The sequence below is a fragment of the Mesoplodon mirus genome (genome assembly GCF_964341445.2).
Source record: "Mesoplodon mirus genome assembly, chromosome: 7".
Taxonomy (NCBI): domain Eukaryota; kingdom Metazoa; phylum Chordata; class Mammalia; order Artiodactyla; family Ziphiidae; genus Mesoplodon; species Mesoplodon mirus.
The window spans coordinates 120,830,638-120,849,104 of NC_138983.1; the positions used below are offsets into that span (position 1 = coordinate 120,830,638).

The following is an 18,467-nucleotide window of genomic DNA, read 5'->3' on the forward strand; positions in this document are numbered from 1 at the left end:
CTTCTCTTGCTGAGCAGCATGGACTCTGGGCGCGAGGGCTTCAGTAGTTGTGGCATGTGGGCTCAGTAGTTGTGGCTCACTGGCTTAGTTGCTCCATGGCATGTGGGATCTTTCTGGACCAGTGCTCAAACCCGTGTCCCCTGCATTGGCAGGCGGATTCTTAACCACTGTGCCACCAGGGAAGCCCTTATTTTATTTTATTTTATTTTTTATTTTATTTTATTCTATTCTATTTGAAGTATAGTGGTTTTGAAGTATAGTTGATTTACAGTGTTTTATGGGAGTGCATTTCTAACAGGCTCCTGGGTGATACTGATGCTGCTGGTCCAGGGAGCACACTTTGATTAGTAGAAAACTACTTACTGTAGATTATTACACAAGAGACTCAAACATTGGATGTGGTGGAAGAAGTGACTTCCATTCTAAGAGTTTTCGTGAGGTCATTTAAACCTCTGCGATGCATTAATTTAGGTGGCAGTGTGGTAGAATGTAGAGTGGAAGGAGCACTGGCTTGGGAGTCAGGGTGAATTTCAAATGGTTTACAATCTGGGTGGCCTTGAATAATTTATTTCTCCTTTTTTGAGCCTCAGTTTCCAGTTAGCAAAATAGATACAGTAAAATATCCCTGGCAGGGGCTTCCCTGGTGGCGCAGTGGTTGAGAGTCCGCCTGCCGATGCAAGGGACTCGGGTTCATGCCCCGGTCCGGGAAGACCCCACATGCCGTGGAGCGGCTGGGTGCGTGAGCCATGGCCGCTGAGTCTGCGTGTCCGGAGCCGGTGCTCCGCAAGGGGAGAGGCCACAACAGTGAGAGGCCCGCGTACCGCAAAAAAACAAAAAAAAAACAAAAAAAACCATATATCTATATCTATATCTATCTATATCTATCTATCTATCTATCTATCTATCTATCTATATATATATCCCTGGCAGATTAGCATTAGAGAAAATGTGTTTAAGGACCTATCATAGCTCTTGACACAGCGTAGGTGTTCAGAAAAGTGGTGACAATTATTATGCTGTTGAATCCTCTTTATTGGAAGACCGGAGCTGTGATTAATGTGCATGAACATTACTGTTTGGAACCTCAAAGTAGTTTTGCATCAGAGACGACTTACTTTTATTCATTGGCCAAAAGAAGGCTATGGTTACTTAAGTAAAATCGTCCTGGCCTGATGAAAAATACTTGTTCTTCTCTTCCCTTGCATAATTAACTTTTACAATCATTTTAAGTCTTGGCCTGATGAAATGTGACAAATGATTCACTGATTCAAACAGATATTTGTTGAGCACCTGTTACTCTGTGTCCAACAATCTTGAACTCTTACAACTTCCTGCATAGAGCGTAGTTCAGACCTCAGCTCCTTGTGAGCTCACTGTCCTCTCTGCCTCCTCTCCTCCTTCAGGAACCCCTCCACTGCCGAGCATGGGCTTCAGGTTGGGCTAATAGTCTCTTAGCACCTTGTACACCCCTGTCATAGTGCTTGTCTCTACCAGCCTGCAAGCTTCTCTTCCTCTCCCTCTCTTCTCGTATTTTTCCTGCAGACTTCTTGAAGGCATAACTCTCTTTGTAGCCCCATAGCAGAACAGTGCCTGCACTCAACTTGTTGAACTGATTGCTTGACACAGGGTGTCCTCAAGGAGATCGGAGTCCGAGGTGTGTGGGAGGGTCAGGGAAGGCCTCCTGGAAAAGGTGATGCTTGAGCTGAGATTTAAGAGGAGATGGCAAGCAGCGGGAGGTAGCGTGGCTGGAAAACATGGCGTGTTTGGGGCACTGCGCATGGTTTTGGTGAACTGAAACATGGGGGGCAAAAGTGGGGGAAGGGAGTGAGTGAAGCTGGAGAAGAGGTAAGGGCCAGCACATGACAGACTTAAATGCAGCTGAGGAGATTGGGTTTTATCTTGAGGATAATGAGAAGCTAGTGAAGGATTTTAAGCAGGAATGCGTGGAGGGTGGGTCGGGGGTGAGATTTGATACAGCGAGTTGTACATAAGCCTGGTAATCTGGCCCAGCTGTTACCCATAATGCCTTTCTGGCCCGGAGCAGAGTGGTTTGCTATGGAAGTGCCCTTTGCCTCGCCTGCCTCACAGTGTTTGGGCTGTACAGTGGGAGCAGACCTGGACAGGAGTCTGGCCCATGTTAAGGCAGAAGGTGCAGCCGCCTCTATTCTGCAGAGTGAGTTGAATAGCAAGAGGCCCTTGGTAAATGCTTGGACCACCTTTACTGGGTTTCCTTACCAGGTCTGCCAGGTCCTAGCTATGGGGACATTAGAGAAGTTGCATAATTTCTCTGAACCTCATCCATAGAATGGAGATGATACCGACCCTTCAGTGCTTTTGTGAGAACTGAATTAGGTAATGATAATGAAAATAATAATGACCATTTAGTAAGCATCAACTGTGTGGCAGGCTGTTTTCCAGGTACATTATTAACTCATTAAAACATATATAGGGGCTTCCCTGGTGGTGCAGTGGTTAAGAATCCACTTGCCAATGCAGGGGACACGGGTTCAAGCCCTAGTCTGGAAAGATCCCACATGCCGCAGAGCAGCTAAGCCCGTGCACCACAACTACTGAGCCTGCGCTCTAGAGCCCGCGAGCCACGACTTCTGAGCCCATGTGCTGCAACTACTGAAGCCCGAGCCCCTAGAGCCCGTGCTCTGCAACAGGAGAAGCCACCGCAATGAGAAGCCCGCACCCACCGCAACTAGAGAAAGCCCACGTGCAGCAACGAAGACTCAACGCAGCCAAAAATCAAATAAATAAATAAGTAAATTTATTTTAAAAAACCATATATAAAACATCAAAAATAGTTTAGGGCTTCCCTGGTGGCGCAGTGGTTGAGAGTCCGCCTGCCGATGCAGGGACATGGGTTCGTGCCCCGGTCCGGGAAGATCCCACATGCCGCGGAGCAGCTGGGCCCGTGAGCCATGGCCGCTGAGCCTGCGCGTCCGGAGCCTGTGCTCCGCAACGGGAGAGGCCACAGCAGTGAGAGGCCCACGTACTGCAAAAATAAATAAATAAATAAATAAATAAAATAGTGTTTAGTTCATGGTAGGTACTCAGTAAATATCAGATTCCTCCCCCCACCTCCTGCTGATCATTGCACTTCCTATAGTTTGTCCATAGCTGATAGATTATTGCCTCAGCACTACCTTCCAAAGGACTTTATTTATTCCCACAAATCGACGTAGAGAAAGAAAATAGTGAAGATTTCATTTAAGCCCAGGAAGCAGCCAGTGAGTAATTTCCAACATCATTTCATTAAGGAAATACTTGGGGCTTAGAAATCAACTGTACTTTAACCAAATTATAGTTTAATACCGTTAGCCTTTGAACTTAATTTTTAGGTTCAGGATCTTGGGCTTCTACAGAAATCAGACAGAACTGCTGCCTGTACTAAAACATTGTTCATGTGCTATTTTGGTGTTTGATGCCCATCTTCAGACCAGATAATCAGAATAAACACCTGAATGCAAGCTGTGTTTAAAATGGAATATGTAAGGTTGTCTCAGTGTTGGGATGAGTTACGTGTCCAACCCGAGTCTGACGGGTTTCTGATGGTACTGGGCCATAGCTTTGTCTGAAAATAAATGAAAGCTCCCTCCATCCGCAGCCCCAGTCCTCAGGAACACTGCTCATAGCCTTTTTTTTTTCTTTCTTTGTGCAGGTTTCAGGTAACTAGATCCTCTTTGACAATATAAAGCATGGATTAAAACTAACTCCGTAGCAATCCCAGGATTATAGGCTCAGGAGAATAAACCTTGGATTGGGTTCAGTTAAGTCTCACTGTAAAGAAATCAGCTATGGGAGAGGCATTTCTGAGCTTGGTTTCTGTTGATTCCTGGTTCCTCAAGATCAATTCTTAGGAGTGTCACAGTTCATTGTGCATACAGGACATGAGTGATTGTTCCTGAGAAGCATAATGGGTTGCTGTCAGCAGTGGTTACACTTGAAAACTGGCTGTGATTCTGGCCCAGCCTTTATCCCTGGTCAACAGAGCAAAACTCAAGGAAAGCAGGAGTCATAGTCACTGAAACACTCATCTGCGTACCTGTGTCCATACTGCCACCCAAGTCAGAGGTTAGCTTATCCCTGGAGACTAGCATAAAACCAGAGAATTTTAGAACATACTCCATGTCTGACCATCTTTCTTTCTTTCCTTAAAACCTTCTCCTCCTCCCTCTGGATATAGATTGCCCAATCTCAAATGCTGCCTTAGAGGGTGCAGGGTAGAGGATAAGAGTAATATGCAAGTTTTCCCTTATTTCCACCTTTCATTTTCCAGCAACAGCTGCAGGCATATGTGGCCTGGGTGAACGCACAGCTGAAGAAGAGGCCAACAGTGAAGCCTGTGCAGGACCTGCGACAGGATCTCCGGGATGGGGTGATCCTGGCATATCTCATCGAGATTGTAGGTCAGTTGGCCCTGGACTCCAATGCTAGCGTAAACCAGAACATGGCCTCTTTTATCCTCCATATGCCCTTCTGAGCAGATTGCTTCTTCTTTAAAATAAATGGAAATGGGACTTCCCTGGTGGTCCAGTGGTTAAGAGTCTGCGCTTCCACTGCACGAGGCACAGGTTTGATCCCTGGTCGGGGAACTAAGATCCCGCATACTGCGGCCAAAAAATTTTTTTAAAATAAATGAATAAAATAAATGGAAATGGAAGTAGAGAAGACTTAAGATACTCACCCAAGGTTACTTTATTTATTTATTGTCAATAAACACTGTGTTCCAGGTGTCGTGTTAAGCTTTGGGAATATGATGATGAGCACAGTCTAGGCTCTCAAGAGTCTCCCAATCTATTTGGAAAGACTGGAAAGTGAAGTCACTTCCATTAATGTACTTAGTATTCTGATGGGGCAAGTACAGATAGGAGCACATGGGGGACACCCAACCCAGTCTTAGGGGATGAGGGATGGCTTGCCAGAAGATTTGATGTCTAGACTGAGGCTGGAAAAGGAAGCGGTAGCCAGGCAAAAAGAAGGTGTGTTAGCAGCAAAAGGACCCCTCTATGGTATTCACTACCATGATGCTTCCCAAGAGACCTTGTTTTCTTGAAGCCCTGGAGTTGTTGCCAGTCATTCTTATTAGATGGTATCATAACCTTATTTCCATAGCATTTGTCTGTAGCTCTGTTATTATTTCTCTCACCAAAAGGTAATTATTTACTATCTATTTCTCCTGTATAGACTGAGCTCTTTAAGAGCAAGTACAGTATAATATTTTTTCTGTTTCTACAACCCCTAACCAAGTGCCAGACACATAGTAGGTACTCAGACGTTCATTGTCATGTAAGTCAGCTTACCTTGCTTAGAGTCTTTGAGGGATGTGGGGTTTGCAAGTGGTGTGTAAAAAGTCAGGTTTGCAACAGGCAGCCTGTCCATGAGTAGCTCATTCAGACAGCTCATGGATTCATTAGAATATTCACTTATAGTGATAATAACCATGGTAATAGTAATAGCAGCTGCTATTTATTGAACATCATCATTTAATTTCATTTGATCATCAACCTTTGAGAAACATAATAGCCCCATTTTCAGGAAACAAACTTAAAAGAGAACTTATAAAAATAAGTAAATTCATTGAGTACTTTATATATATATATATATATATATATATATATATATATATGTATATGTATATATCAAGCATCGTGCTAAGCATGCTACTTTGATGGATTTATGATATGGATATGATGTAAGTACTATTTCACCCATTTTATAGGATTTAGAAAGGTTAAGCAACTTTACAACGTCACGTAACTGTAAGTGGCAAAGCAGAGATACAAACCTAGATCTGCTTTAATTCCAAAGCTCATTTTAAACATTTAATTTTTCATTCATTTGAATAGATTATACTGGAAATATAATCAGTTAGAAAATCCAGAGAACACAAGAGGATATAAAGTCGAAAGCCATTTTTCCACCTCTGTCCCCCTGCCAGCTACCTGCTCTTTCTGGAGGCAACCAGTGTTAGCAGTTTCTTGCTTTTTTTCCCCAGAGATATTCTATGCATCTACAAGCAATATGAGTATGTATTCTTGTCTTCCCCGAACCCAGGTTCTTAAATGCTGTGTTCTGTTGTGACTTGACTATATAGAAAAATTCACAGAATTCACTGCCTTATTTCCCATTCTTTCTTTAGCCAGCCCTCACTGGGCTTTTGATCCCACTACTCCCCCGAAACTGCTCTCCTCAAGGTCACAACCTCTGCCTTGTCAAATCCAGTGGCCAGGCCTCAGTCCTCGCTGTATTCAACTTAGCAGAACCTGACACAGTGGATCACTCCCTCCTCCTCCAAACACCTTCTCCCCTTGGTCTCCAGGACCCCGTGGTTTCGAGTTTTCCTCCTTCCTCACTGGCCTCTCCTGTTTGCTTTGCTGGCTTTCTCCTCCTTCCTGACCTCTAAATGTTGAAGTTCTCCTTAGAGGCTTAGACCTTAGTCCTTGTATATTCTCTATCCCTAAGTGAGCTCTTCCCAAATTTGTATCTTTAGCCCTAAGCTTTTCATTGGGTTCTAGACATGAATATCAACTTCCTGTTCAACATCTCTGCTTGGATGTCTAAAATGCAGCTCTCAGGAATTCCCTGGCGGTCCACTGGTTAGGACTCGGTGCTTTCACTGATGAGGGGCCTGGGTTCAATCTCTGGTTGGGCCAAAAGAAAAAAATGCAACTCTCTTCATGTGTCATAATCAGAGCTTTTTCTTCTCCCCGCTGATCCCTCCATCCTCCGAGATTCTTCATCTAATACATCACAGTACCATTCACCCAGCTGTTAAAGCAGAACATTTAGAAGTGGTCTTTTATTATTCTCTTTTCCTCATATATCATATCCAGTCCTTCACATGTGCTGTGTGCTTTATATTAAAAATGTACCCAGGAGCTTTGCTCAGGTGTGGGTCTGGACCCTTGCATAGTTTTGATGTGCAACCGATCCCGGGTTAAGATGGAGCAGGGAGCCAAGGGCCTGAGCCGGTGGCATGTGGCTCAGCACCAGTTCACAGAGGAGACTGAGAAGTCAATGTCCATCTTGGACGTGTCTTCATCTCCTGGAGGCAGTGGGGTGCACACCTCTTGGAACCATGGCCCATCAAGTTTTCAACGTGTCCCTCAGTGCACAGAGCTGGAGAGGATCCCCTTGGTCTCTGCTGAGGCACCCAGGCAGAACGCCAGTGAAATGGGACCACAGTTCAGTACGTTGCTGCCTGACCACGGTGTGAGCCCCCAAGTGACTTTCATTCCTTCCCAGATGATTTACGCAGGGAATGTCTCCTTTCCAGCCAGGAATGATGATTTTCCAGGGGTCCCAAGCAACGCCCTTAGGAGAGCCCAGTATTCCAGGGACCATGACCTTTGGTGGGAATCTAAGGATGCCCCCTAATGGGCCGCCAGTCTCACCTGCCAGTGGAATCCCAATGATGTCCCACATCAGAATGTGAACAATGCCTTATTCTGGCCTCCCAACAGTAACTTCTAACAGAGACCCTTTAACACGTAAAACATTATTGTATACAACCGTGCCTTCCACTGAGGCCCAGGCAATGCTCCCCTCTTTGGCTCAGATGTTGCAGTCTAGAAACCCCACAACTTAGGGATGCCCCCAGCTGGATCCCATTATTGCTGGCTTTGGAATCCCAGGGCTCTTTTGTGAACCAGCCAGTCTCCCAGGAAGACCCCTTCCTACCTAAGTAGTCTTTACCTGCTCCACGGAGAGCAGAGCAGTATTCCGGGGCCCAGGAAAGGGCTCCCAGGAGGAGATCCCCAGCTTCAAGGCCTTAACTGCTGCAACTGAGAGAACTGTGAAAAAGCTTATACTAAGGGCTCCCACCTCGTGAGTCACCAACGCAAACGCACAGGTGAAAGGCCCTGTAAATGCATGTGGGAAGCCTGTACTTGGTCCTTCTTCTGATCTGATGAACTTGGAAGACATACTCGGATACACACCAAATACCGACCACGTAAATGTGACCAGCGCAGCCGACAGTTTGTGAGATCTGACCATCTCAGGCAACACCAAAGGACTCATACACGGGTACCAACATCCCCAGACCCACCGGCTGACAGTGGACATATGGCTGGTCCTCCTGCTCCTGGTCTTTAGGTCAATCTGCTCTTCCCCTCATTTTGACCTTTCCGCCCAGATCCTGCCTGCCTCTGACAAGCTAGTCTCTTTGGTAGGTGTAGGCTTTGATGAAGACAGAAAGATTATGAGGCAGTGTTGAAGCCCATGTGAGCTCTGGATCTGGTCAGAGCTCAAAAACTGTCTTGGATGTCCTCATATCTCTGGGGCCACCTACTTTTGTGCCAAGTTCAGCCACATGGGAAGATGGACCAAAGTAGAGATTGGGAGCTTTATAAAAAGCTCTTTATCTTACGTCATTCCCAGCTTGAAACCCTTTAGCGACTCTCCTTTGCCTGCTGCATTAAACCCGACTTCCTTATCTTGGTCTTTGACAGTTTCCAGAGCCAGTTTCCAGAGCCAAGACTATGTTCAAATCCTGAATTTACTACTTACTAGTTATGTGACCTTGGGAAAGGTCTTTGATCATTATGCCAGGTTCCCTCTTCTGGTAAAAGAAAAACAGTTTTGGACTGTCATGAACACATCTTACGTACAGAACCAGATTCTCTCCGGCACTCACCAGCCACATACCCAGAGTTTGTCTCCTCCCATCATTTCCAGACTTGGATGGAATGACCCCACAGGATATGGGATCTGGTATCTCAAATAGCCACTAGCAACCCAGGAATGTGGAAGAGTTAGTGCTCCTGGGGTAACATTTGACTAATGGGAGGTGGGAGAAATCCAGGTGATAAATTCCCTCTTCTTCCCTCCCTTCCCTGAACTGGTGCAAGATACCATTTCTCCCACTGGGGAGACCTCCCAAGTAGCCAGTGGATGCAGCTTTTGTGCCTCTTCGAGGCTTGTCATGAAGCAGACTCAACCTGCTATCACCTGGCATTACCTCCTGTTCTTCCTTGTGTTGAGTCCCTTTTCTTACTCTCAGTGCCCTGTAATGACCCATATAAATATTGGTACTTTAAAACATTAATTAATAAATTAATTAAAAATTTAAAAAAATGTACCCAGTATCTGACTTCTTACCTCTCAGCTTCTTCCCAAACCATCATTATCTCTTGTCTGATTGTTTTCACTTCCTTTCTAACTAATCTCCCTATTTCCTCTTCACATAATCTATGTCCACACAGAGTCAACTTTTAAAAACATAAATCAGATCACGTAACTCCCTTACCTCAAACCCTCTGTTGGCTGTCCATTACACAGAGAATAAAATTCAAGGTCTTTGCTCTTTTCCTCTGGTCTCTAAAGCTCCACATGGCCTGGCCTTGCTTACCTCTCCACCTTACCCTAGGACTCGACTCCTTGCTCTCTCCACTCCAGCCCTATGGTCTTGTTGCTGTTCCTCAGATAAGCTGAGCTCATTCCCACCTTGGGGTTGGGATCTGTGGATTCTCAGCCTGGAATGCTTCCTCCGCAAATCTTAACCTCTCTTACTTTATTCAAGCCTCTGCCCAAATGTGTTATCAGAGAGACCGTGATCACTCTTATTTGTCTTTCCTCATAGAACTTATCACTACCTGAAATTATATTGAAGATTTATTTGTTACCTTTGTCATCTGTCATCCCTACAGATATAAACTCTATGATGGAAGGAAAGACGTAGTCTTGGTCATTGCTGTTTCTCTGGTGCTTAGAACAGGGCCTGGCACACAGTGAATATTGTGATGAATATTTGTTGAATGAATATTCATGAATATTTGTTGAATGAATATTCATGAATATTTGTTGAATGAAAAAATGTACGCACAGCAACCTCACAGGCCCCTGGGAATAAATTTGAAAATTTGAAGGCCCTGCAAAAGGCTTTCATTTTCCTATTCCCCTTCCAAATTACAAACACCAAGACCTAACTCACTTGCATATTTATAGATAATCTTAGTGTTTACATCAAATATTCTCTTTCTCTGTGTCTGGCTACTATGAAACTGTGATAGTACAGCTCCTCATAACTTCAAATATTTTCTTTATCCTAACAGCAGGAGAAAAGCTGAGTGGTGTACAGCTGAGTCCCAGTAACCAGCAGGAGATGAAGAATAATGTGGAGAAAGTGTTACAGTTTGTAGCCTCCAAAAAGATTCGTATGCACCAGACTTCAGCTAAAGGTCAGTGCTTCATCCTGTCCATGGTGGGTGAGTACACTCATCTTTCTTTACCTGGTGACTGTCACCCTCAGAAGAACTATCTGTTATGTAGCTGAGGGTTCCGAGTAGACTCGAGTAGGATTAGGCCCACGACCTCGTATCATTTTTCCATAAAGAAAGTTATCCTCTTGGGACAGAGTGATTATCAAAATCTAAGTGCTTTGGAAACCTGGGTGAAGATAGAAGTTCTCTATTCATTTTAACTGAGTAAAGTTTTGCTTGAGTGTGTGTAGGAAGATTAACAGAAAAGAAATTATAAAATTGTGATATTAATTTTAGAATGTCTTGTTTAAGTTATCAAAAATGAAGATAGATTATGTTTTTTGAGTTTTTTGAGCCACATGGCCAGAAGAGGACACCTCTCAATCCAGTTTGAGCCCAGGCTGCAGGGAAGAAATGGTGTAGGTGTCCTCGGAAAGCACAGGCTCCCAGGTCCTGTCACTGCTTCTGTAGAACTGATTATAATCTGGTTCTGTTTCAGCTTCAGTTTCTGGGCCTGATTGCCTGTGGCTCTAATGAGAATGGGGGCAGGACGGAGCCCTCCTTTCGTGTGTTATTAGTGTTCTCTGTGTTCGGCTCATTCAGGCGGGGCAGATACTGACCATTGAGAGGGCCGGTAGAAGGTATCAATCAATCCTTTTGGAAGCCTTGCATATTTTAGAAGGCTACGAAACTAAAAAATAGAATTTTACCTATTTCCTTATGTTAACCAGACCTATTATATTTTTTTCTGCCTGCATTTCTCTTTTTTTCTAGGACAAAATTTAGAATGCCATAATATCTCAGATCTGGTCCCCATGAGGAGTGGGCTTGGGGATCTGGCCCATTAAAGTCGGCTATTTTGAGGGAACACGGCCGTTCAGGACATCACTGTCTTTTACCTGGAGAAGTGCAACAGCTTCCTAATTAGTCCCACTGCATCCATTTCTGTCCCCCTCCCCTCTGCTCTCCACACTGCAGCCAGAATGATCTCTCTAAGAGTATATATGCTCATGCCATTCCTCCGCATCTGAGGGCCCTGAGGAGAAAATCCAGAGTCCTTCCTCTGGCTTACCATGCCCTTCCTGACCTCACCTCCAGTTCATCCTCCTCCATCTTTCACCCTCTCCCCCTGAACTCTGAGCTCTGACTATGCTGAACTGCTTTCTGCTCCTCTTCCACAGCGTGTGCCATAGAAATATAATGTGAGTCTCATACATGACTTGAATGTGTCTAATAGCCACGGTTTAAAAAGAAAAGAAAAAGAAATGGTTGAAAATAATTTTAATAATATATTTTAGTTAACCCAACATATCCAAAATATCATCAGCTCAACATACAATCAATGTAAAGAACTATTAATGAGACATTTTACATTCTATTTTTTGTACTAAGTCTCATGAGATTTTTCATTCTGTTTTTGTGTGTGTGCTAGGTTAGTACTAGCACATTTCAGTTCAGACTACAGCTACCTTAATAGGTATTAAGTGCTCAGTAGCCACATGTGGCTCGTGGCTCCCATACCGGATGGCGCAGTTCGGGTGTGTCGTGCTGTCTCACCTCTAGACCTTCATGCCTGCTGTTCCCTCTTCTTGGAATACTCTTTCCTTCCCTTCCCTCATCTGATAAACCGTTATTGGTCAGTCCCGTCTCAGTTTAGAACTCACTTCCTCTGGGAATCGCTCCCAGAGCCCTCTAGACTAGTCAAGATGCTTCTACTCTGAGCTCCCAGAGAAGCCTGTACTTCTCCTCTCATACGTTATTGTCCTTTATTGTAATTGCTTTCAAATACTCTGTCTCCCTGTTGAACACAGAGAGCTTGATTGCCTCGCTTACCTGCTCACTAGCAAATACGTAGTAACTGAATGAGTCCTCAGCTCTCTGCCTCTCTCTTAGGACCTCTCGGTGTGTTCCGATCCTCAGATATCGTCGAAGGCAACCTGAAGTCTATCATGAGGCTGGTCCTGGCCTTGGCAGCTCATTTCAAACCGGGCTCCAGCAGGACAGTGAACCAAGGACAGGATGCCAGAGCCCCTCTGCAGAGTCACCAGCCACACTGTGCCACTGCTGTGGCCCAGGGAGCAGCTGCCGCCCTAGCTGATGTGTGTCACGACATGTCACGGTCAGGGCGGGATGTCTTTCGATACAGACAGAGGTAAGGATGGAAATCTGGGGATGGGAACTCAACGCACTCTGATATTTCTTCCCTTAAATGATATAGTGCAGTAAATGGAAATATCACCTAAACAGCCCACATTGCAGAAAAGAGCATGGAGTGGAGGTTGGAGAGGGCGCTCCAAAAGAGAAAAAAGGCCCTTTCTTTTAGAGATGTTTATTTTGCCTTTAGTAGAAAGTAAAGGAATCGTATATGTAATTTTTTGCTTTGGTGTGCAGAGTTTTATTTTATTTTTAAAAATATTCATGTATTTATTTATTTGGCTGCATCTGGTCTTAGTTGCGGCATGCGGGATCTTTTAGATGTGGCGCGCGGACTCTTGATCACAGCCCGCAGGCTTCTCTCTAGTTGTGGCATTCAGGCTCTAGAGCGCATGGACTTAGTTGCCTCGCGGCGTGTGTGATCTTAGTTCCCTGACCAGGGATCAAACCCATGTCCCCTGCATTGGAAGGCTGATTCTTAACCACTGGACCACCAGGGAAGTCCCCAGAGTTTTAAATATATGCCTTTGGCACAGTGTGTTTTCTGCACTGAGAGATATACATGGCAGCAACATCCTGATTCATCCCTGAGTCTCCCCCTGGAGTGTATCCTAAAGGGCGGGCTGTCCTAGAGAGTCATGGCAGGAAACGCTTTGTGGGTAGTGCGTCTGCTGAGAGGGAACACGACTATGAGGTGTTGCAGAGATTGGTGAAATTACTGGTTTTTTGTATCTACCTTTCTTACTAGGTTTCAAGTGTCCTTAAGGCAGGGGCTTTGCCTTATTCATCTTTTTTCCCATAGTGCTCCCAAAGTGGTGTCTATCAGTACTTGTTGGGTTGACCTGAAGGACTGACACCTTCTCCTTTGCTGGTGCCCTCTGCCTTTAGGAACAGCAGCGTGGATGAGGAGATTGAGAATCCATGCTGGAGCGTGCGAGCCCTGGTGCAGCAGTATGAAGGGCAACAAAGGTCCCCGTCCGAGTCCAGCTGCTCCAGGTAACTGTGGCTTCTGATTCTTCACCACTACAGTCCTCCCTAAGAGCTGAATTGTGGGGATTCTCAGGGTTGTCGGCTTCAGGTAGTAATGCAACAGGCAATAAGGCACTGAAGCCCTTTCTCTTTCCCTCAGTTTATGTTTGGCTTTAAAGGGGTAGCCCTCAGCAAGGTCTGTGGTTTTGTGCTGACGGGAGGGTAGGCTGGGATGCTTGTGAATTTCCTACATACCAGTGCCAGTGCTTCGCTGTGTCCACGTGGGGGCATGACTGGAACCTGCTAGGGCCCAGCCTGATGGTTCTGATATTTGCATATCAGCTGCCAGTGTTTGTCAGAGCCAGTTCCATTGCACTGTCTTTGTGCCTGAGTCTGACTCTTTTTTTTTTTTTTTTTAATTTTATTTATTTATTTATGGCTGTGTTGGGTCTTCGTTTCTGTGTGAGGGCTTTCTCTAGTTGCGGCAAGTGGGGGCCACTCCTCATTGCGGTGCGCGGGCCTCACTATCACGGCCTCTCTTGTTGCGGAGCACAGGCTCCAGACGCGCAGGCTCAGTAATTGTGGCTCACGGGGCTAGCTGCTCCGCGGCATGTGGGATCTTCCCAGACCAGGGCTCGAACCCATGTCCCCTGCATTGGCAGGCAGATTCTCAACCACTGCACCACCAGGGAATCCCTGACTCTTAAGTTATGGCCTGAGAAGGCTGTATAAAGCTCATAGCAAGAGAAAATGAGCAGAGTTGTCTTACAGCCTTTAGAATGTTCCCAGCTTTCATTTACAGGGCTGGGAATTGTGGCCGATTAGTACACATTTGAGTGGGCTAACAATGTGTGTGACTCTAGCTGAAAAATGTTGTCTATATCCCTTAGAGCCAAATGCAGTGACCAAAACAGGACACAGTGCTCTAATAAAAGCCTGATCAATGCCAAGTATAGTGGCAGAAAAAGATTACTTTCCTGGCCCATGTAAATCATGCTCCTATAAACACATCCCCAGATCATGTTAGCTTATTTACTAACTTCATTTCATTGCTGAATCATATTTAATTTATGCTCTTATAACCTTTTCTCTCTTACCTCAACCCAGGGTTAGTCTGTTCTAGTTAAGCCTAATTGTTCTTTATCTAATATGTATGTATTTTATGTGTTTTTCTTCCTCCTATTTCTTTTCCTAATAAAATTCCATCTTAGTTTGATGGATCATTTTCTAATTTGCTGAGGATCATTTTCTAATTTGCTGAGGCCACATGGAATTCTTTCCATCATTTTAATATACTGGTAACCTTGCTCGACTTTAATTTTCACATTTAATAGTTGTGGTTTTTTATTTTTAAAATTCACATGACATTAAATGAACCATTAATCATTTTAAAGTGTACAGTTCAGTGGTATGTAGTACCTTCATTAATATTGTGCAACCATCACTTCTATCCAGTCCAAAGAGATTTTCATCACCCCAAAGGGAAACCTTGTATCCATTAAGCAATAGATGTGCTTTTACTGAGAATCGAAACCATTCCTTCCTTGCTTGCTGCTTGGACTATCACTTGGTATAGAATCAAAGGATATTTCATTGTATCATGAGATCTGTTGCTTCCTGCATGGCTTCAGGCCTTTTACTTTTCTTTGCCTGATAGTGCTTGCCAGAGTTAGAGAGAGAAATAAAGAGTCTGGAGTTTTTCCTGAGAGCACCTGCTTTCCTCCTGTCTGGCAGAACTCAGACTGGGAGCAGGGGTATGAGACCGTGTGAATTAGGGGCCATTGGAAATCAGGCTTCAGTGGGCCAACAGTGACAGTTTTCTAGGCGAGGGGTCAGAGAATAGTTTGCTTTCCTCTTTCTCTCCTTCCTGATTTGGTCGTTTCCTTCTAGGCCAACCTCTCACTCACCTCTTTGGGATGCTCAGGCAGCACGCTGGGACCCAGAAGGCTCTGGCACATTCTGTCCCACTCCCCACCCCCCTCCGCCACCCCCCACTCAGGGGGAGTCCACCTAATGTCTAAGTGATCCATGAAGGCCAGGAGGTCCCTGGTATGTGATTCAGAACGGGGAGTGGTTCAGAAGGTAGGAAAGATAGGCCCTTATGTCCCATCCCCTCCCCCTGCTCCTTGAGAGACATCCTGGCAAAGCCCTGCCCGACTGCCCGCCTGTTGCTTCGTAGACCTGTAGACCTCGGGCCAGCCTCTCACCATATCCAAGCAAAACGATCCTTAGCTGGGAAAAAAGAACACATGAAACGCCCGAGGGGACGGTGCGGGGAGACAGGCGTTCGGCGGGTTTCCGGGGAAGCCCCCTCCCACAAGGGGCCGGGTTAGACCCACTCCGACCTCCGTGCCCACGAAGGCAGGGTTCAGAGAAGAGAAGGCACCGCTATCAGTTCTGGGCTTCTCCAGACCGGGACCACAGACTCCTCCCTCTGCCGACAGGCGGCCTCTCCGGTGCCTCGCCAGGGGCTCCCGCTGGGCCCCGCAGCCCCGCCCCGCTTTGCCCGGAGCTCAGTCGGCCGGCCGAGCGCCAGCCTGGGTCCGAGCCCGGCGCTGCCTGGCCGCAAGTGACAGCCTGGGAAGCGGGGGAGGGCGTCGGGAGGGTGGGACCGGGGAGGCGGTGCGGAGCTGGGATCGTCGCCCGCTCGCCGCCCGCCGCCCGCCCGGGACTCGACCGCGCAGCCGGAGCTGCAGGCAGCCTTTCTCCGGTGGGTCGGAGATGGGTTGAAATGCCTGCGCCCGGGGGCACGCCGGGAGCCGCGCGGCCGCGGAGACCACGATGCCGCTGCCGGGGACCCGCAGCCTGCGAGGGGAGGCGGCTTCCGCCGAGGCTGGGCTGCTGCAGTGTCTGAGCTGCCGGGACAGCGCGCCTCAGAGCCGGGAGCATCCCCGTCCCTGGGGCCGAGACGCCTGCTTCTCTGTCCTCCCTCCTCCCTCTCGGGAGCGGGGCGAGCGGCTCTGGTAGTTGGCCTGCCCGTGGAGTCGTTCTTCGGGCCCCAGCGCGGGGAGACATGCCCGAATTGGGGAGCGCTGTGACTTTCAGCCTCCCACTTCACCCCGGAAAGCCGACTTGCTGAAGCCGGAGCCACGAGGGGGACCATGGGAGGGACGCAAGTCAAATGGTGAGGTGAAGCCACTTTGGCTTTGGAGGTGGGGGGCATGGGTGGCAGCAGGGCCAGGACTGGAGGATGCTGTTGGCCAGAGACAGGCGGGGATCGGTGGGGGCGCTATACTGGGGAGAACAGGCTGCTGGCCTGGGATTATCACTGTAAAAGACATGGGTTTAGGAAGCTGCAACCAGCATAGGGGAAGGAGTGGACCTTGGCACTGTCTGGTCTCTACTGAAGGAGGCACTTTAGGACGGAACAGAACTCATATGGCCCAGTACCCGTTTTTTTTTAAAAAATTGATTTGACTCTAATTTGAAGGTAGCTTTTCTGGGAGATTGTTTGTCTGATAAGATTGGAGAGATGTTAGACCTGCGGGAATTAATAATGTATCAGTCAGACCCAGTTTGCACTCACTTGTTCCTTGACTTGACAGGATTATGATGGCAAGTAGGAAATTACTTGTTTATGAGATAGGGTTTTAAAGCGAATCAGGGAGAGCCTAAATCATATAATTAATTAGCATTAAAATACTTTTGTCTGGCCTGAGGCAGAGGATTTAGTGTACCATCCTCATCCGTGAGGTTCTTCTTGGGGAGGCGCCAAGATGCCTGCTCTGACATGTGCCTCAGGATTTTTCTTCCTCAGATCCTTTACCTTTTGACTTGGCCAGTTAGTTTCATGGCTTTGTCTCTCTGTGGCCTCACACACTGGCAGCCCCAATTCAAGAAAGAGAAATGTTGTTTTCCTTTGGCTGCCCTGCCACTCCCCCAGTGGGGTTGGATATGCAGACATCCGCCTCTTTCTGCCCTTATATGGGAGACAGCTCACTTAGGAGGGAGCCAGTGGAGCTGAGCATGCGTCTCTGCTTTTAGGAAAGCATTTTTCCGCCTGCATCCTAGGTTCACACCACCCCTCCCCCACCCCCCTTCGTCTCACACATACCCACATTTAGTGGTCCAGCTAAATGCAAGCAAGGGAACATGTCAGCCATAACACCTTGTCAGCTGAGAAAGTGTTGTCTTATCATTTCTCAAAAAGGAGCAGCTGGTGCAGACCTCTTTCTGCACTTGGATCCCCATTGCTGTAAGAAGGCGGATGCTGAGGCCTGAAGAGTCATAAATCTGTTCTTCTTATGAATGACATAGTACCCTTAGACTAATGCTTTTCCGGCAGTTAATGCATGTTGGCCTGGAAGTCAGATTGCCTAAGTGGTGAAAGATGGATAAGAGAGTTCTGTGAAGCAATTACCTTTTCTAAATACCACTTCTTGCCTATCTCCACCCATCTTGCCTGTTTGGGTTGTAGGTCTAGAGATATGATTAAGTGACTTTTTTTTAATTTGAAGAAGCAAAAAACGAAAATTTTTTCTGTGGTTCTAATAAGGATGAGGATGTGTTACTGGCTGAGGTCATTCCCACCAAAGCCCAAAACTCCGGACAACGAGGAGGTTGAGACATTAGTCCTCAGGCTGCTTCAGAGATTTTTGAAATCTCTTGCTAACTCCACTGTGCTTGGCTCTTGTGTTTGGTGGTTTCTAGGAAGATGAAATGTTAACTCCTGATCGTGGCTGCGAGGATTAGCCTGGGAGGCTTCAGGGGCACATTAAGTGGGTCAATGAATCCAAGACACTTTCACTGTTGTCTGGGTGATGGATTTGGAAGGAATTCCTGAGAGGGGGCTGGGTCTGCAGACCCCACAACCCCTGAGATTGTTTCAGTGCTGATGTTCTCAAGGTGTGATGCAAAGAAAGATGGCTCTTCAGATGGAAGCATCGGCCACATTCCCATCGTGTCCTGTAGATTTGCTTCTGGAGATTGAAAATCCTGCTTCCCTCAAAATGCAAACAGTTCCTTCCAAGGCTAGTAGTTCTACTAGAATTTAAGAATTGTTGCAGGGTTTCTGATGACAATTTGAAAATAGTGTGGCAGAGATATGAATAACTCCTTGATGGCAGTAAATCAAGTAAACCTTTACCATCCCCTAGCAGGTCTTTTCCCCTTTTGACATATTATCCTTTTCTG

General features: G+C 46.4%; 1 protein-coding gene and 1 pseudogene across 7 annotated transcripts in view; both read left to right on the plus strand.

Moving 5' to 3' along the window:
• The window catches only part of DIXDC1 (DIX domain containing 1), a gene marked incomplete at its 3' end in the record, with an annotated part of 76,785 nt that overhangs the window by 27,137 nt on the left and 31,181 nt on the right, over window positions 1–18,467 (plus strand). For 4 of the 6 annotated variants that reach the window (XM_082626599.1, XM_082626598.1, XM_082626597.1 and 1 more), the window contains 4 exons: window positions 4,286–4,415; window positions 10,065–10,190; window positions 12,132–12,363; window positions 13,254–13,361. In XM_082626599.1, the coding sequence (XP_082482725.1) occupies window positions 4,286–4,415; window positions 10,065–10,190; window positions 12,132–12,363; window positions 13,254–13,361 (596 nt within the window). Of the gene's footprint in view, window positions 1–4,285; window positions 4,416–10,064; window positions 10,191–12,131; window positions 12,364–13,253; window positions 13,366–16,317; window positions 16,459–18,467 lie in introns of those variants that run through there. The other 2 variants (XM_082626602.1, XM_082626601.1) reach the window with 2 other exon arrangements.
• On the plus strand, window positions 6,928–8,106 carry LOC309808126 (Krueppel-like factor 17; annotated as a pseudogene). Its single transcript has one exon. The product of its transcript is annotated as a Krueppel-like factor 17 (transcript).